The 22,629-nt window shown below is 37.1% G+C and overlaps 3 protein-coding genes and 1 pseudogene across 4 annotated transcripts; 2 read left to right on the top strand and 2 right to left on the bottom strand.

The window, feature by feature from the left end:
• Positions 1 to 10,855: 10,855 nt before the first annotated feature.
• On the top strand, positions 10,856 to 11,771 carry LOC120130811 (EID1-like F-box protein 3). 2 transcript variants are annotated; one of them, XM_039147967.1, is made up of 2 exons: positions 10,856 to 11,630; positions 11,684 to 11,753. In XM_039147967.1, exons 1-2 carry the CDS (start codon positions 10,879 to 10,881, stop codon positions 11,736 to 11,738), a joined length of 807 nt encoding a protein of 268 aa, XP_039003898.1. In that variant the 5' UTR covers positions 10,856 to 10,878; the 3' UTR covers positions 11,739 to 11,753. The 2 variants fall into 2 exon arrangements, with proteins under 2 accessions (XP_039003898.1, XP_039003897.1); XM_039147966.1 differs by having other exon boundaries at positions 10,856 to 11,771.
• Positions 11,772 to 12,375: 604 nt separating this feature from the next.
• Positions 12,376 to 16,420, bottom strand: LOC120130708 (annotated as a pseudogene).
• Positions 16,421 to 17,350: 930 nt separating this feature from the next.
• On the top strand, positions 17,351 to 20,222 carry LOC120130566. The gene is made up of 5 exons (XM_039147781.1): positions 17,351 to 17,637; positions 17,996 to 18,178; positions 18,491 to 18,908; positions 19,208 to 19,288; positions 19,484 to 20,222. Exons 3-5 carry the CDS (start codon positions 18,571 to 18,573, stop codon positions 19,980 to 19,982), a joined length of 918 nt encoding a protein of 305 aa, XP_039003712.1. The 5' UTR covers positions 17,351 to 17,637; positions 17,996 to 18,178; positions 18,491 to 18,570; the 3' UTR covers positions 19,983 to 20,222.
• A 334-nt stretch (positions 20,223 to 20,556) lies between these two features.
• LOC120130583 (elongation factor Tu, mitochondrial-like) lies at positions 20,557 to 21,750 on the bottom strand. Its single transcript, XM_039147794.1, has 5 exons — positions 21,661 to 21,750; positions 21,390 to 21,455; positions 21,218 to 21,280; positions 20,782 to 21,022; positions 20,557 to 20,644 (listed from the first exon to the last, which is right to left on the bottom strand). Exons 2-5 carry the CDS (start codon positions 21,417 to 21,419, stop codon positions 20,577 to 20,579), a joined length of 402 nt encoding a protein of 133 aa, XP_039003725.1. The 5' UTR covers positions 21,420 to 21,455; positions 21,661 to 21,750; the 3' UTR covers positions 20,557 to 20,576.
• Between the last annotated feature and the right edge of the window lie 879 nt (positions 21,751 to 22,629).

Genomic DNA, 22,629 nt, shown 5'->3' on the forward strand with positions numbered 1-22,629 from the left:
GCAACTCGTTACCCGCACAAGTTTAGCCAAAGAAACTGGAATGGTTCGACAAGATATTCAACCGGTGAAAAAGCGGAAGATGAATCAACTTTCCAGAGGCTGTGCAGGATTTATACCATCAAAAAAGTTTTTTTGTCTCTTTAGACGTAACATTTTTGTCCCCAATAAGGATTATTCAGAATAATAGGCACATTTTTCGGATCAATGCCTCGAACATTTCATGCATCATACATTCAGACATATTGTGCATTTTGTTATTTTTCTTTACATTCGCATTATGATTCCTTTTTTTTCATTACATTCACATGTCTCATAAAAAATGAGGATATTCCGATCCTATGACATATAAAGAGCTTTACCAACAGTTGTTTGATGCACACGTGGTGTCCATGAAGCCCCGTACACCAGGTGGTATGATGAGAACGTTCATTGCGAAAATCATAGCGGAGTCCCAGGGTGCACTATCGAGAATTACTCCACCATCAAGAGAATCATACAGAAAATACGTAACAAGAATCAGATCGACTTCAACAACTTGGGGGCATCCAAGTGAGGCATATCATTTCATCATTTGAGCCATTCTGTTTGGATTTGTTTTTTCATTCTTTTCTCAAGTTTTTGCAAGGACTTTTAAATAAATTTATGTTGCTTTAATGATGGCGAGCAATAAATCACATTTGCAAACTTGCAATTCTTTGAATATCATTTGAATTAAGAAACTCTGTTAATGGTTCAAAGTTACGGATCTTTGACAAAGTAACATGATTTAAAACAAGGACTTTGACCTTATCCAGAATAAACCCTCAAACCTCATACCCTGCTCTTGTAATTAACCAATATACCCTTTTCCTTTCATAAGGTGCGGACACCATGGGGCATCATTTGCATATGACAATTACTATGTTTTTTTAAGACGTTCAATGACGATGATGATCTTTACAAATGAAAGAGTCGAGTAGGTGAATCCAGTTTAGGTCAGTTGCTTGAAAATTGAACTCTAAAGATGAGATTCCTTGACTTTCAAAAAAACACCTAGGCTATAACAGGTTCTTCTTGACAATCTTAGGAAAATAAATCCGTAAAAATTGAGCTATTCCGCTAAGGCAATTGGTTATAGAGGAAACTTGAAAGCCCTGGCCTTATGAGTAGATTACGTTCAAACCATGACATTGCTCGGACACTTGGCAATTCGGTGTTTGCTCCACTGCTCTTGTCAGGCTGAAGACTCTGTGATGAGATGAACCCTTCAGTTAACTTGATAACTGTGATTATAATATTAAGTTGTCCCTCTAAAGCAATTGGTTAAACACCCCGGCTTTATGGATTCAGCTAGCCAGATAACGGCAAATTAAATCGAATTTATCTAAGCAATAAATTTTCGGTAAAATGGACTAAGGGAGTTAAGGAACACCTGTTATAGTCAACTACACACGAGCACTCAAGAATTTCATTTTTAGACCGATATTTTTTACACTGCCTTCGTTAGAGGAGCCTACAAAGCTTGAACAAATGGAAGATTTCAGAGGACCGAAATAAAAGGTCTAGTAAGTGATCATGCTAGTTGCGTCATTTTGTCCGCACCCAATTGAAATACCAAAACATGTTGCGATATTTAAAAACATGACATTTTGGGTTACCAAAACCTTAGAAAGGAGGCCAACCTAAGGCCAACTCATCCATTTGAACATTTGTCAAAGAGCTGTGACTCTAAAAGCATTAAAAGAGCTCTTGATTCCTTTGATATTTTTTGAACTCACGTTTACAATTTGAGTCAATTGTCAACAATATTTTTCAACATTTTTCTCCTAAAACAAGAAAAATGAGAAAAACATTTTCAAACAGAGTAGTCTCAGATTTGAAAGATCTGTAAAGCCAAAGCTCGAGAAGATAGTGGGGCACGATCGATTCTAAGGACCTCATTGACAGATAAAGCACGAGACTCCATCCAGGAGATAACACATAATTCATATATATTGCATGTATCTTAGACATACTTAGGTGAATCACATTCATCATGTTAGCATACATGTTTTTGCAGCTTTTAGAGTCAAGTTTTGACTTCAGGATGAAGGATACTCGATTCTCAAGCGCCTTCAAAGAAGGAAGGGTGGTTGCTTAACTCGGCAGTAAGAAGCTACACCTCAACCGACTTGACATCTCAGAACCAATTTCAGATAGATTCGAAAACCAGTTCAAAACAAATCAAGTTCGACACAAACTCAACCATGAGCAGCATGTTTCCAGTTAACACTTTCAAGCCAGATTTCAATTCCACGACGGAAGATATCCGGCTCACAAAATTTGGCGAAAGGGGCCATCATTCATTTAAAGGAAATTTACAGCACAACTTAAGTCAAGAAAAGTTGTCTTTCAACAAACAACTTCCCAATTTCAGAGCCAATTTCAACTTCACAGCGAAGGATATTGGACTCCAGACAACGCAAGTTCAACTTCACGACGAAGGGACCGCTGGTTGTCAATAAACAATTTCCCAATTTCAGAGCCAATTTCAACTTCACAGCGAATGATATTGGACTCAAGACAACGCAAGTTCAACTTCACGACGAAGGGACCGCTGGTTGTCAACAAAAATCTCTCAATTTCAGAGCCAATTTCAACTTCACAACGAAGGATATTGGACTCCAGACAACGCAAGTTCAACTTCACGACGAAGGGACCGCTGGTTGTCCACAAAAATCTCTCAATTTCAGAGCCAATTTCAACTTCACAACGAAGGATATTGGACTCCAGACAACGCAAGTTCAACTTCACGACGAAGGGACCGCTGGTTGTCAACAAACATTTCCCAATTTCAGAGCCAATTTCAACTTCACAGCGAAGGATATTGGACTCCAGATAACGCAAGTTCAACTTCACGACGAAGGGACCGCTGGTTGTCAACAAAAATCTCTCAATTTCAGAGCCAATTTCAACTTCACAACGAAGGATATTGGACTCCAGACAACGCAAGTTCAACTTCACGACGAAGGGACCGCTGGTTGTCCACAAAAATCTCTCAATTTCAGAGCCAATTTCAACTTCACAACGAAGGATATTGGACTCCAGACAACGCAAGTTCAACTTCACGACGAAGGGACCGCTGGTTGTCAACAAATAATTTCCCAATATCAGAGCCAATTTCAACTTCACAACGAAGGATATTGGACTCCAGACAACGCAAGTTCAACTTCACGACGAAGGGACCGCTGGTTGTCAACAAACATTTCTCAATTTCAGAGCCAATTTCAACTTCACAACGAAGGATATTGGACTCCAGACAACGCAAGTTCAACTTCACGACGAAGGGACCGCTGGCTGTCAACAAATGATTTCCCGATTCCAGAGCCAATTTCAACTTCACGACGGAGGATATTGGACTCGGAACAATGCTACTTACTTGGATTTCAACTTCACGACGAAGGATATCCAATTTCAGGCTCAACTTCAGGACGAAGGGGCCACCCGCGGTTTCAACTTCACGATGAAGGGAATCGTGCACACAAGCATCATCTATCTTTAGATTGGATTTCAACTTCACGACGAAGGATATCCAACTCAGAGAAGGATTATCTGTCAACAAAGACCTTCGAGTTTGACTACGCTCAGCTCCAAGGCATATCATCTGCAACACAACTTGAATCTAGAAGGGTTGTCTGCCAACAAAAGACCTTTGAGTTCGACTACGCTCAGCTCAACGGCACATCATTTGCAGTATAGTTTAGGTCGAGAAGGGCTATCTGCCAAAGACCCCCGAGTTCGATTACACTCAGCTCCGAGGCACATCATTTGCAGCATAACTTAAGTTGAGAAGGGCTATCTGCCAACCAAAGACCTGACGAGTTCAATTTCATTCAACTCGATGACAACGATAAATTGCTTTCTGGAAGAATTTTCAAGCCGAAATATTTAAACCGAAAAGAAGACAAAGGCCCAATTCCAGGAAGCTCAATCACATTTGAGAACACCAGACAAAAACTGGTTGTCTTTTTCGTCTTTGCCCTATTCTTGCTAACATAAGAATGTGCAAAGAGGGGCAGCTATAGACACCCGTTTTTGACCGGACTTAAAAAATATATTATATTATTATTATTATTATTATTATTACTTATTATTATTATTATATTATTAATACTATTAATATTATTTTTGCAGGTTTATTTCAACAACAAACTATCCCACCACTACTCCAACTAACCCACTAAATCCCTAAAAACCCGGCTAGTGCAACCCCGATAAATTCAACTGAAAATGGGACTCTGGGGACCCCTCTCTCTAACTACGCACCACCCATATTCTCCTGTAAACTAGGAACAACAGAAAATCACCGCTTTGCCAAGCTATTTTTAGATTATAATTTTCTTATATATTCTTCACGTATTGGTTGAATCGAGGGGGAGGAGGTCAAAGCATATAACTTTGCCTGTGCTTGCTTGCAAAAGAATGATGGCTACAATGCCCTCTTCACCCCTGGAGGCTTAATGTATGTTCGTGAATGGAACAATTTGCAATATGCATCAACAATAACATTTCTTCTTGCGGTGTACTCTGATTATCTCTATGCTGCAAATTTCAACGCGTGATACGTTGCCAACGCCTCAACAATGAAGACCGAGTCAAAATTCTCTTTCACTGCTGGGTTTAGAGGCGGCTTCCAACGAATCAGCTATGGTAATCTGGAGATAAAGGTTTACACTTGAGTATTCATGACACAGAGCACGAACCGAGGGATTAATGAATCTATTCTCGGTTTGCTGGAGCCCGTTTGGGAATGAAGTAGAAAATCACGAAACAAACGGCATTCTCGGAGGCGGCGACAGCGGAAGTACCGGTGGCTCAAGGGAAGTTAGAGACGGGTTTATTTGGTTTCATGATATAGGGTAATCTGGGTCCGGTGAATTTTCCATAGCCGTGATCCAAGCGAACCAGGTGCTAGAGGACCAGAGCCATATCGAGTCGGGCCAATTCGGCACCTTCATCGGAATCTATGACTGACACGGAGGACCCGAGGCGGTGCGTTACGTTTGCGATCACTTGTTCAATAATTTTCGAGCAATGGTGGTTGAATCGGGGGAAGTTGTGACTGCTGAGACCATTCAAAGAGCTTTTCAACAAACAGAGGAAGGGTTTACGGCCCTGGTGTCGGAGCTATGGAGTACTCGACCAAATATGGCAACTGTTGGACTTACAGTCATTTGAGAGCTTTAATTATGTTCATTCACGTGCGTTGAACAAGAGGATGGAGAATTAGTATGCCTTTTGCTAGAATTGGTCACTATGCTCAATTTGGCCATTGAATTCTCAATTTATTCAATTCGGTCCCTATTTATAATTTACATTTTTTTAACCCCTTTAACTCTTTATTTATTTTTTTCTCTTGCAGCTCATTTTTAGTCCCGATTTAATCTATTAACCCCGATTTGTTTCAATTTGATACTCTAAGTTTTTTTTTTATTTTTATGTTTTTTCCCATTTATTTATTTTTTTATCTAACGTCCTTGACCCTTTTTTTAGAAGAATTTTAACTAATCAAAGGTAAATGATTTGAATCGAGTATTTAATTTTTTTTTAAATTTCTAATTTTCGCAAATAAGACAATCGATAAATTAATTGGTACCGAAAGGGCGGTTCAAGGGTGCTAATCCTTCCTTGACCGTAACCGACTCCCGAGCCCGACACGTTTCTGGTACAACGCAGATCAGGTAAGATGGTGTCCGACCCACCTAAATTTGTTTTAAAGTGGTCGGTGGCGACTCCTAACCCAATTAATCTAAGTCGAAGCCCAATTCCGGGGCCCAACCGAAAGATGGATCCGACATACACTAACCTCTTATACTTTTTTACCAAAAACGGGGAATGATGAAGAGAATGAGGTGATGGTTTGTTGATGTTATGGAAGAGTTCAGGTCCTCTTTATCTTTCTTTATTCATTGATTTATACTGCATTCCTTTAGTCTGAAGATCTTGTTAGGTCCCAATTTGTGTTAATAATATGAAAATTACCATTCTGCAACTTCCCAATACTATACGACTCTGCAATAAACTTCATCCACCATGCATACATACATACATACATACATATATGCACTAAGACATGCATTGTTTATCAGCACGAGAATCCTGTCTTGATCTAATATTTCTACCTACTAAAAGAAAGAACAATCCCCACCTCTTTTTTTGAGGTGTGATTTCTGTTTGAAAACTATACAGTCATCCAAAACCCCAAAGGTTAATAATGATCATTCATTCATGCCAACATAGGAGCAAGATGGTGCACCTCCATACGATATAAAACCTAGCCCTCTGCTCTCTGATTTGCTTGGAACACCTCTGCCATGACCGGACCTTCAAATTCCTCATCGAAAACGAGCGTTCTGCCGTATACAACAACAGTAACAGAAATGAATCAAGGGAAAAAGCAGAGCACCTGAAGAGTTCCTTGTTTGGTAATATATAAGTGCATGAAGTTTCAGGTTTTTTATAGGAAGAAGCAGTTGGAGATTATGTGGTAGGTGACAATGGCCCCCACTGGTTCTGTCATTGGCGTTGGCAGGCGCCCACTTGTTTTCTCAGTGAAGAAGACAAAGGGCAAAACGGGGGTGGTGTATTAGATTGTCTTGTGTGCTTGCCAAACTAGTATTGAAAATGACTTGCCGATGACATCAGCTTCTTTTCTGAAGGAAGAAGGGTCAGTCATCTCTATCTCCCGTGCATTATCCCGTCATTCATGCAGTTGTTAGGTTTACCCCAATCAATAGGAAATTGTTAGTAACCACAGTTAATGGACGCAATTAAAAATGTGATAAAAGATATAATATAATATTTTTTATTCAACAATAAAAGTTAAAATATTTAACATTTTAGGTTACTTTTAATCGAAAATATTATAATTTTTATCACATTTTCAGCTGCGTTCCTTTTCCGCCATTCCTTAATAGAAAAATGTTAGGAAAAATTAACATTTTCAGTTACGATCTTTACTTTATTAAATGAATGAGAATTCACAAACTTTTTTTTTGAATAAATCTAAAAATCTCAATAATTTTTAATTAAATTATATATATTTTTAGGTTAGAGGACACAAGGAAATGCTAGGTACTAATTATTCAAGTAAATGCTTTAATGCAACTAATTTTGGATTTTATATTATTTTAAAAATGGTTAATAACTCGAAATGAGAAAAGCAAAGTATAGTTTAATTATGTATTAATACCAAAATAAGTGCTGAAACTATAATGTTTTTCCCAAATAGGTGTCTAATTTTTTTTGACTCATCTATGTGTCTAACGTTACAAACATTACCCATTTAGGTGCTCAGACCGTCAATTGCGTTAATTTTCCCTGTTAAGTGATATGTGTCACAATCAGGGAGTTTGAAATTTATTCTTTAAGAAAATATTAAAAATATTATGATATAAAAACAACTAAATTTTTTATATTATAAAGCAACCCTAAATCCCAAATCCTAACTTTAATCTATCGCCGCCACCCTTTCTGACCACAACCACTGAATTATCCGAAACTTTAAATATTTAATATATTATTTATATATTAATAGCTTTAGATGTTCAAATATATATATATATTAATAGCTTTAGGAGTGTTTAAGCTTTGGTTTTAACCGAATTAATCGATCGAATTAACCGACTGAACTAAACGAACTAGCCGAAAATATTTAATACATAATATATATTATTTAAAGTTTCAATTAATATGGTTAACCGACTGATTAACCGAACTTTGTTCGGTTCAATTAATTATTTCTGAAAAAAATTCGGTTCAAGTTAGAGCGAAAAGAATTTCAGTTAATGAAATTTTAAAAGTTCGATTTGATCGGTTAACCGACCAATTGAACACTCCTACTAAATTAAACTAGATTTTGATCCTAGTGGGCCGAGCCATGCCACGTCTGTGATCTTTATTGAACTTGGTAGCAGTACACTTGTAACCGAAATAATTTAGGCCAATAATAAAATTACGCCTAACATTAGTACAAATACTACAAATAGTCACTTTGTGTGTCGGGGAACACTTCAGTCTTTAATGTTTTATTTGTACCCTAGTTAAATAAAAAAACGTTTGTTGATTAATAGTCAATGCTGCATACTTATGTGGTATATCCAGTGGCGGAGCTTTCTTGGGATACAAAGAGCCCCGACTCCTTTATATTTTTTTATTTGATATATTTTGATATAATAGTATTTTAGTTTATGTAAAAGTAAGTATTTAAATTTAAAAAATATGAGAATTTATTAAATATTCAATCAAGTAATGGTCAAACTAAATAATGATAATCTTATGTTATCAATTTTTCTTATTTAATAACAATTTAAATCATTACGAGTTTAAATATTAGACAAATTAAAAATTAACTTATGAAACTTAACTTTAAATACCTAATATGTCATTGTATTTTTTCTTGAAATGTTTAATATTTTGAATCCAGCCAATAATAATCTTGACTCCGTCCCTAGAAATATCCACGTATAATATCACGTCAACAAAATTTATTTTTCAAATCTGATCAAATCAATTATTTTTTCTTCTAATTTTAAACTCGATTTGACCTAACCCAAACTCGTTTTATTTAATAAAATCCTAACCTAAACAAATTAAATTAGATCGTTTGAGTACCCTATCCATCAAGATATCCAAAGATGGTGGTCCACATTCGAGTTTATATTTGCCACGTGTCCCGACATGACATCAGCACTACCTGGGCGATACGCTCTACGACAAATCCCAGATCTTGTCTTCATCCCACTACTCTTCTCCACGCAAACTGCTTCTGATTTTCGGATTAAACGCGTTTCCCTCATTACTTTAATTACCGACTCTTTACGTTTCAAAAGTCAACACTCTCTGTTAATTTTCTAAAAGGTCCTTGTGCTATCCATTTTCTACGAATTTGGCCCATCTATTATAATTTCATCACTTCTATTTATTTCACTTTTTGAAAAATGTTTATTCCCCATAGTCAAATTAATTTTTAAATCTCGTCGAATAAGTAGATTTATATGCACTTTGATTGGGTAAGAATTACGAATGATTCCTCGACCATAGGGTATTGTTTTATTAAGTCCATTGACTATTAAAAGTTATAAAATGATCCTTTAACTATAGAGTGCTTTTTGTTGAGTCCCTCGACTATCAAAAGTTACAAAATGATCACCCGACTATTCATTATGTTACAAAATCGTCATTTTCCTTTGAAAAATTGACGATGTTCTAAGATGAATATTAAGTTACTGACTGCGATATGATAAAATCTGATCTCAGAATCTGAAACAACCATCGTATCCTTGTCATCATGTTAACGTCCTATTAGACAACCACTAATTTTTAACGAAAAATGACGAGTTTAGAACATAATAAATAGTCAGGTGACAATTTTGTAACTTTTGATAGTCGAGAAACTCAACAAAGTAACACTATATAATCGTAGGATTGTTTTGTAATTTCTAATAATAAAATAATTTAATAAAATAATACTCAATAATTGAAAACCGTTCCTGTACTTTACCCAATAAAGTACACTTTTTAAAAGGAAAACATATGATATTTGTATTATTTTAAAAAATACTAAAACATATGTGCCACGTCGAGGCATGCTATAAACCACAAATTATTTGACAAAATTATCCCCAAATAATTCAAGATAAAAAATACATGTTTCAAAGGTAGAGACTGTATAAATAATCATTGAAAAAATGAATATAAATATGCCAAAATGCATAATAAAGGAACTATTATAAATTTTATTTATTTACTTTAAAATTAATTATTTTTTTATTTTTAAAATATACAAAGATAATTTTAACACGATTGTTAGTTGATGTATTTTATGAATTATATATAAATTTCAATATTTAATTTGTCATTATTAAATAATTATCGTTGCTCAATCATTAGAGTGCAGATGCTGATAATTTTAGTGAGCAGACACAAATATCTGGGAATATAATATACATTTCACTATCCGATTGTCAATTTGATGTAAAGAACAAGATTTTTGTTGTTTGAGGCTGGCACGTGGCAACCTCTCAATGACTTTGTTCAATCATTTAATAAACAATTCATCGTATGATTATATATTCTATGTTCGATTTATATTGATTAAAGAATTTAAAATTATTTATACGAATTAATTTATCTCAGTGATTAAAAAAATTGTTATTATTTTTAAAAGTTACTAGTTCGAGCTCCAACGATTACAGCAAGGTGATTAAACGATGAATATTAAATAATTAAAAATATTTAAAATATATACTACTTTGTAATCACGTTAGTTTGATAAAAAAAATTAAAATTAATTTGTTTAAATTGTTATTCCTTTCCTAATTACGGATAAACTAACGCTATCCTTATTCCTATCCATTACATTACACCTTCGATTGTTTCATACTCTACTCCTACAGACCCGGGCCCACGTGCTCAAACGTCAAACCAAGCTTTTTCAGCATGACACCTGTTGTTTGTACATCGTTCCACGTGTATCGGCACCACTCGGGCTCAGATGTGTCAGATTTCTTATTCGCACTCGCGTCCCGTACTCGCCTTTCCATCGAACACGTGGAGTCCTCTAGATATTTTCGAGCCACAAAAAAGATATTTTGTATCACGCGGTCTCCACGACACGTAGCGTGCCTTACGTACGTTTGATTCCCCATCACGGCTTTTGGTCCAACATATTGTGAACACGCGTCCACCATTTCTCCAATTGTGGCGCACCACGTGTTATGAGAATATAGAACAGTGGATCACCAATTTAGTGAGAGACACGTGTCCCTCTATTTAGAGTTTCGGGCATCTGGTATTTAGACATGACACCAACGCTGTCTGGATCGGTCTAGTTTTTCTGTGTTCCATCGAAGTGGAGTTATGAGTCCCGCCCAGATGCGCAGACTTAATGAAGAATCCGAGTTCGATGACTCGGGGATACTAAACGAGCGGATCCTCCTGCTCGTCTTCGAGTGGATAAAATGGGATTTACAGGTCCTTTGTTTATTTTCTTCTGTGAACCACAAGCTTCGAGCTATAGCGAAGCGGATACTATGGCGGAAGCTCTGCGTGTATCGAGCGCCGCGAATGGTAACGGCATTGGCAAACGCTGCCCCTAATGGAAGAATTGGCGGTGGATGGGATTCTCTAGCAAAGCTCATGTTTTTCTGCTGTGGATGTGAGTCGACTCGTCATTTCAAGGTGAGTCGGCCTAATCCGGGTCATTTCACCCAATCTTCTCGGTTTTCCAAAACCTCGGGTCGGAGCTTCTTGGCGAAGAAGTGTCGGGGTGATTTGTTGTTCATAAGCGATCCCTGCGAGCACCCAATGGGGGTTGAAGAAGATCATTTGGGGATATACCGAGGGGTATTTCGGGGATTCACGAGATCCAATATGAGGGCTTGCATGATCAGACGGCAAGTAGCGTTCGACGAGAGGGTGAGGTGCCCTTATTGCGGGACGCGTGTCTGGAGCATGACGGCGGCTCGGCTCGTCCCCAAGAGCGCGGCTAAACGGCTCGGCTCGGGCGACCGACAGGTGGAGTATTTCGTTTGTGTGAACGGGCACTTGCATGGGGCTTGCTGGCTCGTACCTCTGTCGTCGGATGAAGAAATTTGCGACAATGATGATGATAGTGAAGATCTGGACGGTGACGATGAGATCGGCGGGGACGCGTGTAGCCATCAGACGGTGACAACCGGAAGCACGAGCTCGTTAGGGGAAGATATTATAGGAGGTGAACCCATCGATTAATTGCTACTATTTATTGGTTTTCATGATTTTTCTATCTTTTTTTTAATGTAAAATATGACGTGTCGAGGTAGGAGTTAGGATGTTTAAAAGTTTGAGGATCATAGTCTGAGGACGATTAGTGTAATTAACTCTTATTTTAATTATTAAACTTTAAAAAATAAGATAATTAAGAGTTAATTTAATTGTTAAACTTTAAAAAATAAGATAATTAAACTAGTCATTCAAACACAATTCAATGAAATGTAATATACTTTAAAAAATAATTTAAGCAAATAATGGAGCAAAGATATAAAAATGTTAGGGACCAAATTTACCACAGAAGTGTTCTCAAGCCTTGTTTTGTCTCTTCAATTCCTGTCTGAACCATTCAATTAATCTTTTACAATGAATCTGCTTAGTAGCGTGAATATCAAGTTACAAAACAGATTGTTGCCTTACCTGCAAGCAGGGATTCAAATAGGCGTCGTGTTTTTGGTCATGTCCTGTTTACGGTGATTGTGGTCATAGCAGGCGTTATTACGAGTATAGCGGGAATATCGGAAGGCATTGTTATCGTTATTTCGTGGGCGCGGTCGCGGAGGGCTATTTAAAACTCTGCCTCCAAGTAAGGGATTAGACGAAAGTTCAAGCTCCGATTTGAATAATCAATTCAGCAGCTGCGCTCATCGCTCTGACACCGCCTAGTCCCGAGCAAGGCCATGGCAAGTTCTTCCTTGTTCCACCGCATCAATCCGTAGCTCAGCCGTTTCAAGACATCAGCATCGACATCCAGAACCCACATCTGGGTGCAACCTACCATCAAGCTAACAAACCAGACTATGTATGAACGCCAAGTAGCATAATTGCATCTGAGCGATATTTTACAGTCTACCGCGCTTGCAAGAAACTCCAAAGTGCGATCTGAGGACCTTAGGCCGTCGTTTCGATGCTGGTGAGGCCAAGTCCACGCCCCATGCAAATGTACCACAAAGCACTACAAAGTATGCAAGTGCATAGCCCCTCAGCATGGCAACTACACCTTTAGGTTCCCTGTGATCATGGTCTGGTGAATGGGATGATATAAACCAAGAAGGTAGTGTTTCTTTGATCAGTGGTTGAACCAAGCTTAATCCACCGGAGAGCCAGACCAACGAAGCACGGAGCAATGCAGCTAGTTTGACACGTTCCATTGCTGCACCGAGTGAAACTTGTCCATATGAAAGTCCGAACTTGGTTGTTTTCAATTTCTCCATAGAGAACACACTACTGGCATTGTCTCTTACAGAAGACATTAGAAGAGAGAATTTCTTCTGTCATGAACACGATATCTCTGATTGATTGATGCACTCGTAAAGAATCACTGGGGAGACCGGAGACATTCCCCCGGAGAAATGAGAGCCGAATCCATGGCCCAGGAATGCTCCCACTCCACCGTTGCTGTAAATGGTGGAGGGGTTTAGTCCAAGAGTAGAGGTGAAACAACTCCTAAGAAGCTGAACTACGGCATCACTACTGTGGTGGAAGACGGTTTGAGAAGCGGAGAACACAAGGAAATCGTTCCAACGCTTAAACTTCTGAGTCCACAGTGAGGCTATGATGGGCATGCAAGGCCAGGGGCAATCTTCGGCCAGGGAATTCAATGCTGGGTCAATTAGTACAAGGAAACGTTCAGAGGCTTTTTCGAGTTTATATGTTATGGTGAGACTCACAAGGGCAGCCAAGGGCAGAGGAAGCATAGCCGGAGAACTCCCCCTGCAATCAATAAAACCGAAAGAGGAATGATGAGACAAAATATTAGCTAACATGTTTCATTGCCTACAAACAAAAATCTGGGAAGTGGTCTCAAATATAATGGTACAAGAGCATACCTATGGTAAGGCTTGAGACATCAACACCAGTGGCAGCTATAACTTTGTTAATTTGCTGCTCGATGGTGGATAAACTTGTGGCTGGACTTGGCCAATCTGATCCATTCATGAACGCTGGCTTCCATGTACCTACGGTTACTTCAGCAGAAAGATAGCTGACAATGGTTGCCAGAGTTGCCGGTAGGAAATCAGCAAGATCTTTGAGTCCTGTGGTAGAGGGCCAATTAAAAGATCACATTGACCCCAACAGATCAGGAAGAAGCATCTATTAGTCACTTCCTCACAAAGCTCTTTGATGTACTATTACTCGTAGTTCATGATCTACCGACATATTTTTCATTTATATGCTTGCTTTTAATAAAGAAAAGGAAAGAGGACTAACCCGTTGCCAGTTCACGAGGCGAGAGTCTTCCATGGGCACAGGCTGTTAAGCTGCATCAAGCACATATGGAGTGGCTTCCAGGATATCCCATGCAGGAACTTGTAGTATTAAAGACATGTCCTCAGATCCAGATGTAGAAGAAGTATTACATCCAGACTGACCTCCCCTACTTATCTTTCGGAACATCATATTGAGTGTGTCGACAATCTGATGAACGGTCCCTTGTACAAGTCCTGACAGGGTAGAAGCAATACATTTCTGATGCTGTCGGTACCAGCCTTTCAACTTGGGAAAGGAATCCATAAATATGAGTTCCAAAGAGAAGTTTAAAATTTTCGATAGCCTTTTAAGTTTCAAACGATCCTTGGGGTATTTTCCAAAATCTGTTAATTTGGAGTTTCGAACCAACAACCGATATTCCGGAGTTCGTTGGGATCCCACCTGACCTGTGTTCCATCTCCAATCACATGTTAAAGAGGTGGATGATCAAACCTCCATAATCTCAGCAGAAGTGTAAATGCATTGGTGAATAATGCATGACTAGTCAGCTTTTCCCCTGTAGGAAGAGTCCATGAAACATCGGGAGCAGTTGTCCTGAAAACCTTGCAAAGGGGCATCAACATACCAGCAAGTATTGGAACCTGAAAAAAAAAACATCAAATAACATTAGTGCATGGATTATGGTCAAAAACTGAAAAGATGTCACTGAGTAGGATCTTTCAGCAAACTTGTATGAAAACTAGCTCCGTTGACCTTCTTTCAATTCATGACACAAGAATACACATATAAGCCAGTAGAAAGCATGGAACATCTAAAAAATCCTACCATGACATGTAAAGAGAAGGTCTGGACGCAATCTACCGATGATATTCCAACGAGAAGAACATTAGAAACTGGAGCATAACTGATCAAATAGCTCTCAGTATCAGAATAGTCTTAAGCTTATGTATTGAAGACGAGGATAGGGTCACAACAATTCACGGGCATGTCATTAATGCTCATGCACTCGTAGTATCCATTACCAACTGTGAAACCAGAAACAAACATGATTGCTTTGGCAGCAGCTTGATTGGCAGCTGAACGAACTGATTGAGGAGTCAATAAGGCCTCATAATCATTCAACATCCGTAAGCTGGAAACTAGATCCTTACGACATTTCCCAGGGGCTTGTTTCTCTTTTTTTTGGTTGGTTTGGCTGCAATCACTTTCATCAATGAATTCACATTCCTCTAACTCCTCCTCTACAATATTAGTCACCACAAGCGGAGTAATAGATAGTGCATGCACAAGCAGGTGTCGAGGCGAGGTATGGGACCCTCACTACTGTCCCTTTCCTATGAAGCAATAAAACAGGAAGGAAAGAAGGATTATCAGTTTAGGCACACGAAAATGTTGGACAAAGAGCTAGAAAGGAAAGGATGATCAGTTTAGACACAAGCCGAAAAGTTGCAGTCCATAGACCTAGAAATGTAGGTAAACAAGAGCTCAATCAAGTTTACACAAATTCTTACCCTTTGAACAAGCCTCAAAGCTGAGATCCATAGACCTAGAAACGTATCGTGCCATGTTGTACCATTGACAGTCTGTAAAGCTTTCACTAAGCCTGCAAGAATGACTCTCCCCAAGTAAAATGAACGACGAACTAGTACCTTCTCCGCTTCAAATAAAGCACTAAACTGTGCGTAAGGAAACCATTAACAAGTACCAGTAAGTCTTTCGGTAGCACCGGTTACAGCCACTTCTGATCCATCCATAGCATCCTCAAGAAACAAGTCAACAGGGAGCCAATGTGCTGAAGGACACGTTCCGTGACACCGACAGATGCATGTGTGAGAGACCTGGAGCCTATGACATTATTAAACTCTTGTTGTGATAATGTCTTGAGTTGCAATAGGCCATATCGATCTCTTCTCGGGGGTAAGTTCCAGTAACCCTTCATCATCCAATGATGCATCAAGCAGTTGTCATACGATCGAAAAAATCATAATAGATAAAAAAAAACATAGTATCATCTAGAAAAGATTACAATATTGATAAACAAAAAAAATAAATCTCATCATTTTTGATTTTTTATGAATGAATTTTACAGTATGATGATAATCTGTTTCGTATGAAATTTCTTTGTATTATTGTTTTTTAACATGATTGATATCATCATTATTTTCATAATCTCGACTTATGTCTAATATTGTCGACATTAACGTGTGTTATCGACTTCAATGATGATATATATGAACGGTAAAGAATAACGAATGTCGAGGAGTTTGATCAACATGTTAGGGACGAACTTAAACTTATAAAATTTTAGGGGATAAATTTGAAATTATAAAATTCTAGAGAAAAAATATATTTTTAATAAAAAGCATATAAAAATATAAAATATATGATAAATTTAAATTTTTAGGGGATAATCACTCCCACCCGCCCTACCTATGTCCATCCTTGATCCTCGAGATCTAAATCTGATAGAAAAAGAATATTTACATTAACTCGTTAGTTAATTCAACTGAAAATTTATTTATTCGAAAGTTGACTCAATTAAAAAATTTAAATCTTTTAATTCAACTCAACGTTATAGCATTTAATTTTAATTCACTCAACTCATAGTTTTATTCAAAATATTATATCAAAAGTTAATCATAAATGAGTGTTATATACTTATATGAGTAATTTTTTTATGTAGGTTATATCTAGATAAAAAAGGTAAATTATGTATTACTATTTAAATTATTAGTTTTAATATGTTATAGTACCTAAATTTTATTTTTTTTTAAATCATACATAACGTTTATTTTTTTTAATTTCATTTTAGTACTTTACCGTAAAAAATTTAACGCGTTTAATACATAAACTATCAGTTTTGACCCGTTTTATTATCTAAGCTTTCAATTATTTAAAAGTTAACGTTAAATTTTAAATAGTGATACTAAAATGAATCAAAAATTAAATTCTATATATGATTTTAATGAAAGAATCAAAAATTTAAATATTAAAATGGATAAAAACTGATAGTTTATATATTAAACACGTTATTTATCCAAAATATTATATCAAAAGTTAATCATGAGTGTTATATGAGATTTTTTATGTAGGTTATAACAAAGAAAAAAAAAGGAGAGTTTAGGGAGCAATAGTCTAATTTAAGACTGAGAAAATATGCAATCGAAAATATTATAAAAATTATAATATTTTAAATTAGATATAATTTAAAATATTAATTTTTTAATATTTATCGGTTGAAATTTTTTATAATATTTTCGATTCACAAAAAAAAAATATTACTTTATATAACATTTTCCACTCAAAATATTATAAAAACCAAAGGAAGCTGACTCCAGGAAGAATCCAAGATCAGAAACGGCGACTGCCACAGAAATCAAACCCACACAAATTCATCGAATCTCCCCATCTTAAAATCTTACCCTTCCTATCTTTTATAACCACACCTATAGGAACGATACTTATGAGGAAATCCAGGATTCTCAGTTCTAGAGACGGATAAGTCTTTGGCTCTGTAACAAAAAAGGGTTGAGAGTTTTTAGAAAACCGGGTTTCACTCCGTAAACCTATATGATGAAGCTTTGCTTGATGGCTTCTCACGGGTACCCTCAGGGCCCAGGGCTTGTTTTACACCAAGAGCAAGGCTTTAGGATCAAGGTAATTCCTTTTTTTGGTGTTGTTTTCTATGGTTTTGTTGATTTGGGGCACTTGAGATGTGTTGTTTCTTATGCTTGTTGAATTGTATTAAATTCTTCTTTGTTTAATCGAGTTGCTAGACTTTAATCACCCTGTCTAAAGGAGTTTTATCAAAATTCGTGCCTTGACATGTATATTTGATAAGAGAAACTGCTGGGATGCGCTCTTATCAATAAATTGCAATTTTTTTTCTTACTTTGCTACTTGTTATTGTGTGTTTTAGCTCTTTATCACTCGTTCTAGTACTAAATATTTTTGCTAAAAATGTATTTTTAGTTATTTTTTTTGTAATGATTGCTTATTGTTTGGACCGAAACAGGAGGGTGGTGGATCCTTGTTTCCAAGTCAGATGGTGAAACAAGACATGGTACAGATAGACTCCTTTGATCTGAGGAGCAGCAATTCCAGGAACTGCCAAAACCAGTTACTGCACTGTGTGAGCCTAAACTAATTATCGATGTCGATCCAACTGCACAAAAGCCTGTGATAATCAATAAACCAGGTCTGCAACTTGTTGCCTAGTTCCTTTTGATGGACTAATTATTTCTTTCTCCATGTAGGAAAAGAGACAAACCAATTATTGTTCTCAGAAACATGATAAAGAATTTGTGTTTATGTATGAAGTTTAGTTAACATGATAATTAACTTCTTGTTTCACCTCGGTGAGAGTTTGCTTAATTGAAACTCAGAGCTTTACCGTGCGCATGATTATGGAAGTTGATTTTTTTTAGGATAAATAAGAGTTGAAAGAGTTGCTCAACATGTCTTTGGTAGTCTTTGCAGAATGCTTATACTTTTCTTGTTTTGGTCGTAGATGCTTACCTAGACACGGAACTGCTTGGATTTGGGATAGCTGAAAAGTGCAGGAGACATGAAAAAATCTTGAAGTTTCTTATGTCTGGATCAAATGAACTAGAGAAAGGGGAACTTGATTTATCTTTGCTATCTGATTTGATGGGACTTCAACCGGTGATGTTTGGTGTGCGTCAACAGCCTTTTGATTCTTATCTAGTACATCCAATTAGCAAATTTGATCCCCAGATGCCTCTCCCAGACTTTTTCGGAGAAATAGTGCACAATTCGAAAGTTACAGTTAACCCAGATGGTCAAGTTGTGCGTACAGCTTGTGGGACTGAGATTAAAGACGTATATTCAATTGTTGCTGAGTTTTACTTATCAAGCAACTCAACTAAGTGGAGAACACAATCACAATTGGTCCCGTACTTCGATAGGTATGGAAACTACCACGGACTTCGTGGAGTACAAACAAATAAGTCTTGTTATGAGTGGAGCTATATTGCAGTATTTTGACCAGTATCGAAAAGTAAACATAGGATGAACATTATCTATTTTCATTGTTTGCATTTTTTATGTAATTACTTGATGATCTTAAACGGCTTATGTTCAATTGACTTGTGTGGTTTGAGGTTAACGAAATTTGCTGCTCAGGTTTAGTCTTGTTGGAATGTAAAACTATAAGTTGATTTCAATGTTTGAAAGACATCTGATGCTGAACTCTCTAACTAAACAGGAAACGGATCATGAAAGCACGTGCTGGTACTAACCTGTCTTCTCCACAGTGTGAAGTTGTGAGCATTGCACCTCCGAAAAGGTATGTGATCATCATTTTCAGGAATATTTCGATATGATAATGTGGAAATTGTCCACTGGTTATGGGACCTAAAATATGATTTGTTCTTATGCGTGATGAAAATGTAAACTTCTACAAAATCAGTTTTGGCATGTAAATTTTTTGTTCAGAATGTTTTTCTGTTTCTCGTATGCTCATGCTCCTCATTTTTGACAGTCCTGAGAAAATCAAGGTGAAGCCATTACCAAAGAAGACCTCTAAGAAGTTAGGCGGGGAGAGAGATCTGTACAAGAAGAACTATTTCCATGCATGTGAGTTTTTTTTTTGCTTGATGGTTGATAAGAGACAGAACGGCAGAACAGCAATTCTTTCTCTTAAGAAATCCTGTCCTGAACTTCCTCAGCTCTTGACCCAATTCTCTGCCGGCATTGCTGGGACTGGTCTCGCTGTCCTTTTCTATGTTATTTGTAAGGTAGTTTGTGGGGGAGTTCTATTTGTTACACCTAAAGTATTTAGCACTGGCCTCGCCTTTGGGCTAGTTTGGCTCTCACAGGCAGTTAACCGACTGAGGGACACAGTCATACACATCAGCAAGAATACTAGCAAGCCGGATATGAAGGAAGGGGAGATGATTAAGAGAGTGGAGAAAAGTGTTAATCAGATCTATTTCAGAGCTGCAATGGTGACGGCTTTAGCGGTGTCGAGGTTTGTATGAACATTGGCATCTAAAGCCGCGACATTGATCTTGGACGTCAATATCGGAAGAAAAGTGGCGGTCAGGGGGTCTTATGATGGCCTTGAGTACATATGAGAAGGATCTAATTCCTGCCGAAGGTGTATGTATATCAATCAATTAAGTTGTAAATGGAGAGGTCAGCTCCAAAGAGGGTTATTAGTACTACTGTCTTGGGGCTCCGTGCTAATTTAACTACAATTTTGTATCTGTACTTGAAGCTATCTTCAACTACTACAATAATTGGTATTTTGATTTATAGTAATTACTGTTGTGCACAAGATTGACGTGCAGAATACCTAGTTTACATGGCACTGTTCCACAGTACAATTATTTTAGATGACATTAACAAGCTCCTGTGATTTCTGGGTGGAAATGAAAAAAAAACATGCCCACTGCTTACAAACAACCGGAAATTGAATGACAATAATTTCACTAACACCCCTCATTTCATATCTAACAATCTTTTCAGTAACTCTACAACACAAGATATTTCTAACTGATTGTTCTACCAAAATTTTCACTCTGCAATCAACCTGATGCAAAGAACCACAGATAAACCAAAACGAAAACTTCTTAGCTCGGTACTTTCGATATGACACCAGCACCAACAGTTCTACCTCCTCTCAAGACAAATATTTGTCCTGTTACATTCATGTCAAGCTACATTTTAGGACTTGTTTTCTAAGCTTTCAAAAGTTTAAGAACATGGGGGGAAGAAAACCATCTTCCTGATATAATGATTTGTTATAATAACAGAGACAGGAATATTGTAGCATACCTGCTTCAAGAGGCACGGGTGAGATCAGCTCAAAAGTTGCAGTGACATTGTCCCCTGGCAGAACCATCTTAACACTTTCAGGTAATTCCACTTTTCCAGTGACATCTGCCGTCCTCAGATAAAACTGGGGCCTGTAATTTGATTCAAAGGCCGTATGACGTCCACCTTCATCTTTCGTGAGGACATATATCTCTGCCCCAAACCTTTTGTATGTCTTCAAGCTTCCAGGTTTGGCAATTACCTAAACAGTAGGAGGAAATCAGAGATATACGTAAATATATTCATTCAAAAGCTAATAATGAACATTACTGAAAAACTCTTCTCTCTTCTACATAAAATATTCCTCAGCATGAAAGATTGGAATCACCACAAGAAGTTCTATTTGTTGCTAAAGAACTAAGAGGATTTAAAGCAAAGTTTAGTTGGTGCCATTTACCATTCCACGCTGCACATCCTCTCTTTTTAGTCCACGAAGAAGAAGTCCGACATTGTCTCCAGCCTAGTAGTAAGAAGAATTCCAACGTGCAAGTCCAACATTGTCCCGCAATGTCACGCATAAATATAAAAATCAACACCAAATGTAGAAGAGTCTACAACAGTTCACTTACCTGTCCTTGATCCAAGATCTTCTTGAACATCTCAACCCCAGTAACTGTAGTTTTTAAAGGGGCACCCTGCAGAAGAAAGCTCAATTTTAAAATTAACAATTAAAGACATTTTACTAATATAAGTCAACAAAACACTTCAACAAACAACCCTTAACAAGCTGTCGTAATCAGAATAAGAATTCCAGAAGATTATAAGTCCAACAAATTTATCTCAAGCAAATTAATATATACTTCTTAGAAAATGAACAAAAATATCAGTATGCAAATATACCTGCGTTAACCCCAAAATTTCAACTTCTTCACCAACTTTGATGGTCCCTGCTTCAACGCGACCAGTAACAACTAGATTCTCCTACCATGTGCTCTCGAGTGTAAGGCTAATGCAAATGTTGATCTAAAAGATGCCCTTGAATAGGAGGGCAGAATATGACATTTAACTTCCACTAGAGCCCCATTAATACAAGAATCAAAGAGAACAGAGAGATGTGAAGGCTAAGTGATTCTCAAATGATGCAGCTAATAAATTTAGAAACCTAATGTCCAAGATCACATCAATATGTTAATATCAAGGTTAGTAAAATGGCCATAACTAGAGCAGTTTTAGTATGTACATAGATGCTTCAATTTCATTTCAATCAAGTGTCTAAAAAGTACACCAATCATAGAAGATATTTGCATTTCAAACAAAATGCGAAATGAATACAAGGAAAAAGAAACAGAAGAATACAATAAATTCTGAGAAATAATTTTTGTGAAACTTAACATTTTTCATCAAGCATTAACCGATATAAATAGGTATAAATCTGACCCGACTTGACCCCAAAATAGGTATCCTCCACCCGAATTCGACCCGACCCAAAAAATATATATCTTCTACCGACTCCGACCCAATTTTTTAGAGTATAAATCCGACCCGATCCGGTATAAATTAAGGATTTAATTAAAAAATAATAAATTTTTTAAAAGAAATTACATTATTATCCTCGAGTCGGGTCGGAGTTTTTTCACTCTCCACCCAAACTCGACCCGACCGCACCCCTTAAAAAATCTGACCCTACCCGACCTGATCTAAACCCAATATTTTTAATAAAGAAATACGATCTTATCTGGACGGGTCAAAACTTGTCGAATTCAGGTTAAATTGTCATGCTTAAGTGGGAGCGTTTAATGTTAAATATAACTTTTTTATCTATGATTTATATAAAAAGATCTTATTTGCTTGTAATAAAAGGTTTAAGTA

The sequence above is a fragment of the Hibiscus syriacus genome, unplaced genomic scaffold (genome assembly GCF_006381635.1).
Source record: "Hibiscus syriacus cultivar Baekdansim isolate YM2019G1 unplaced genomic scaffold, ASM638163v2 tig00110548_pilon, whole genome shotgun sequence".
Lineage (NCBI taxonomy): Eukaryota > Viridiplantae > Streptophyta > Magnoliopsida > Malvales > Malvaceae > Hibiscus > Hibiscus syriacus.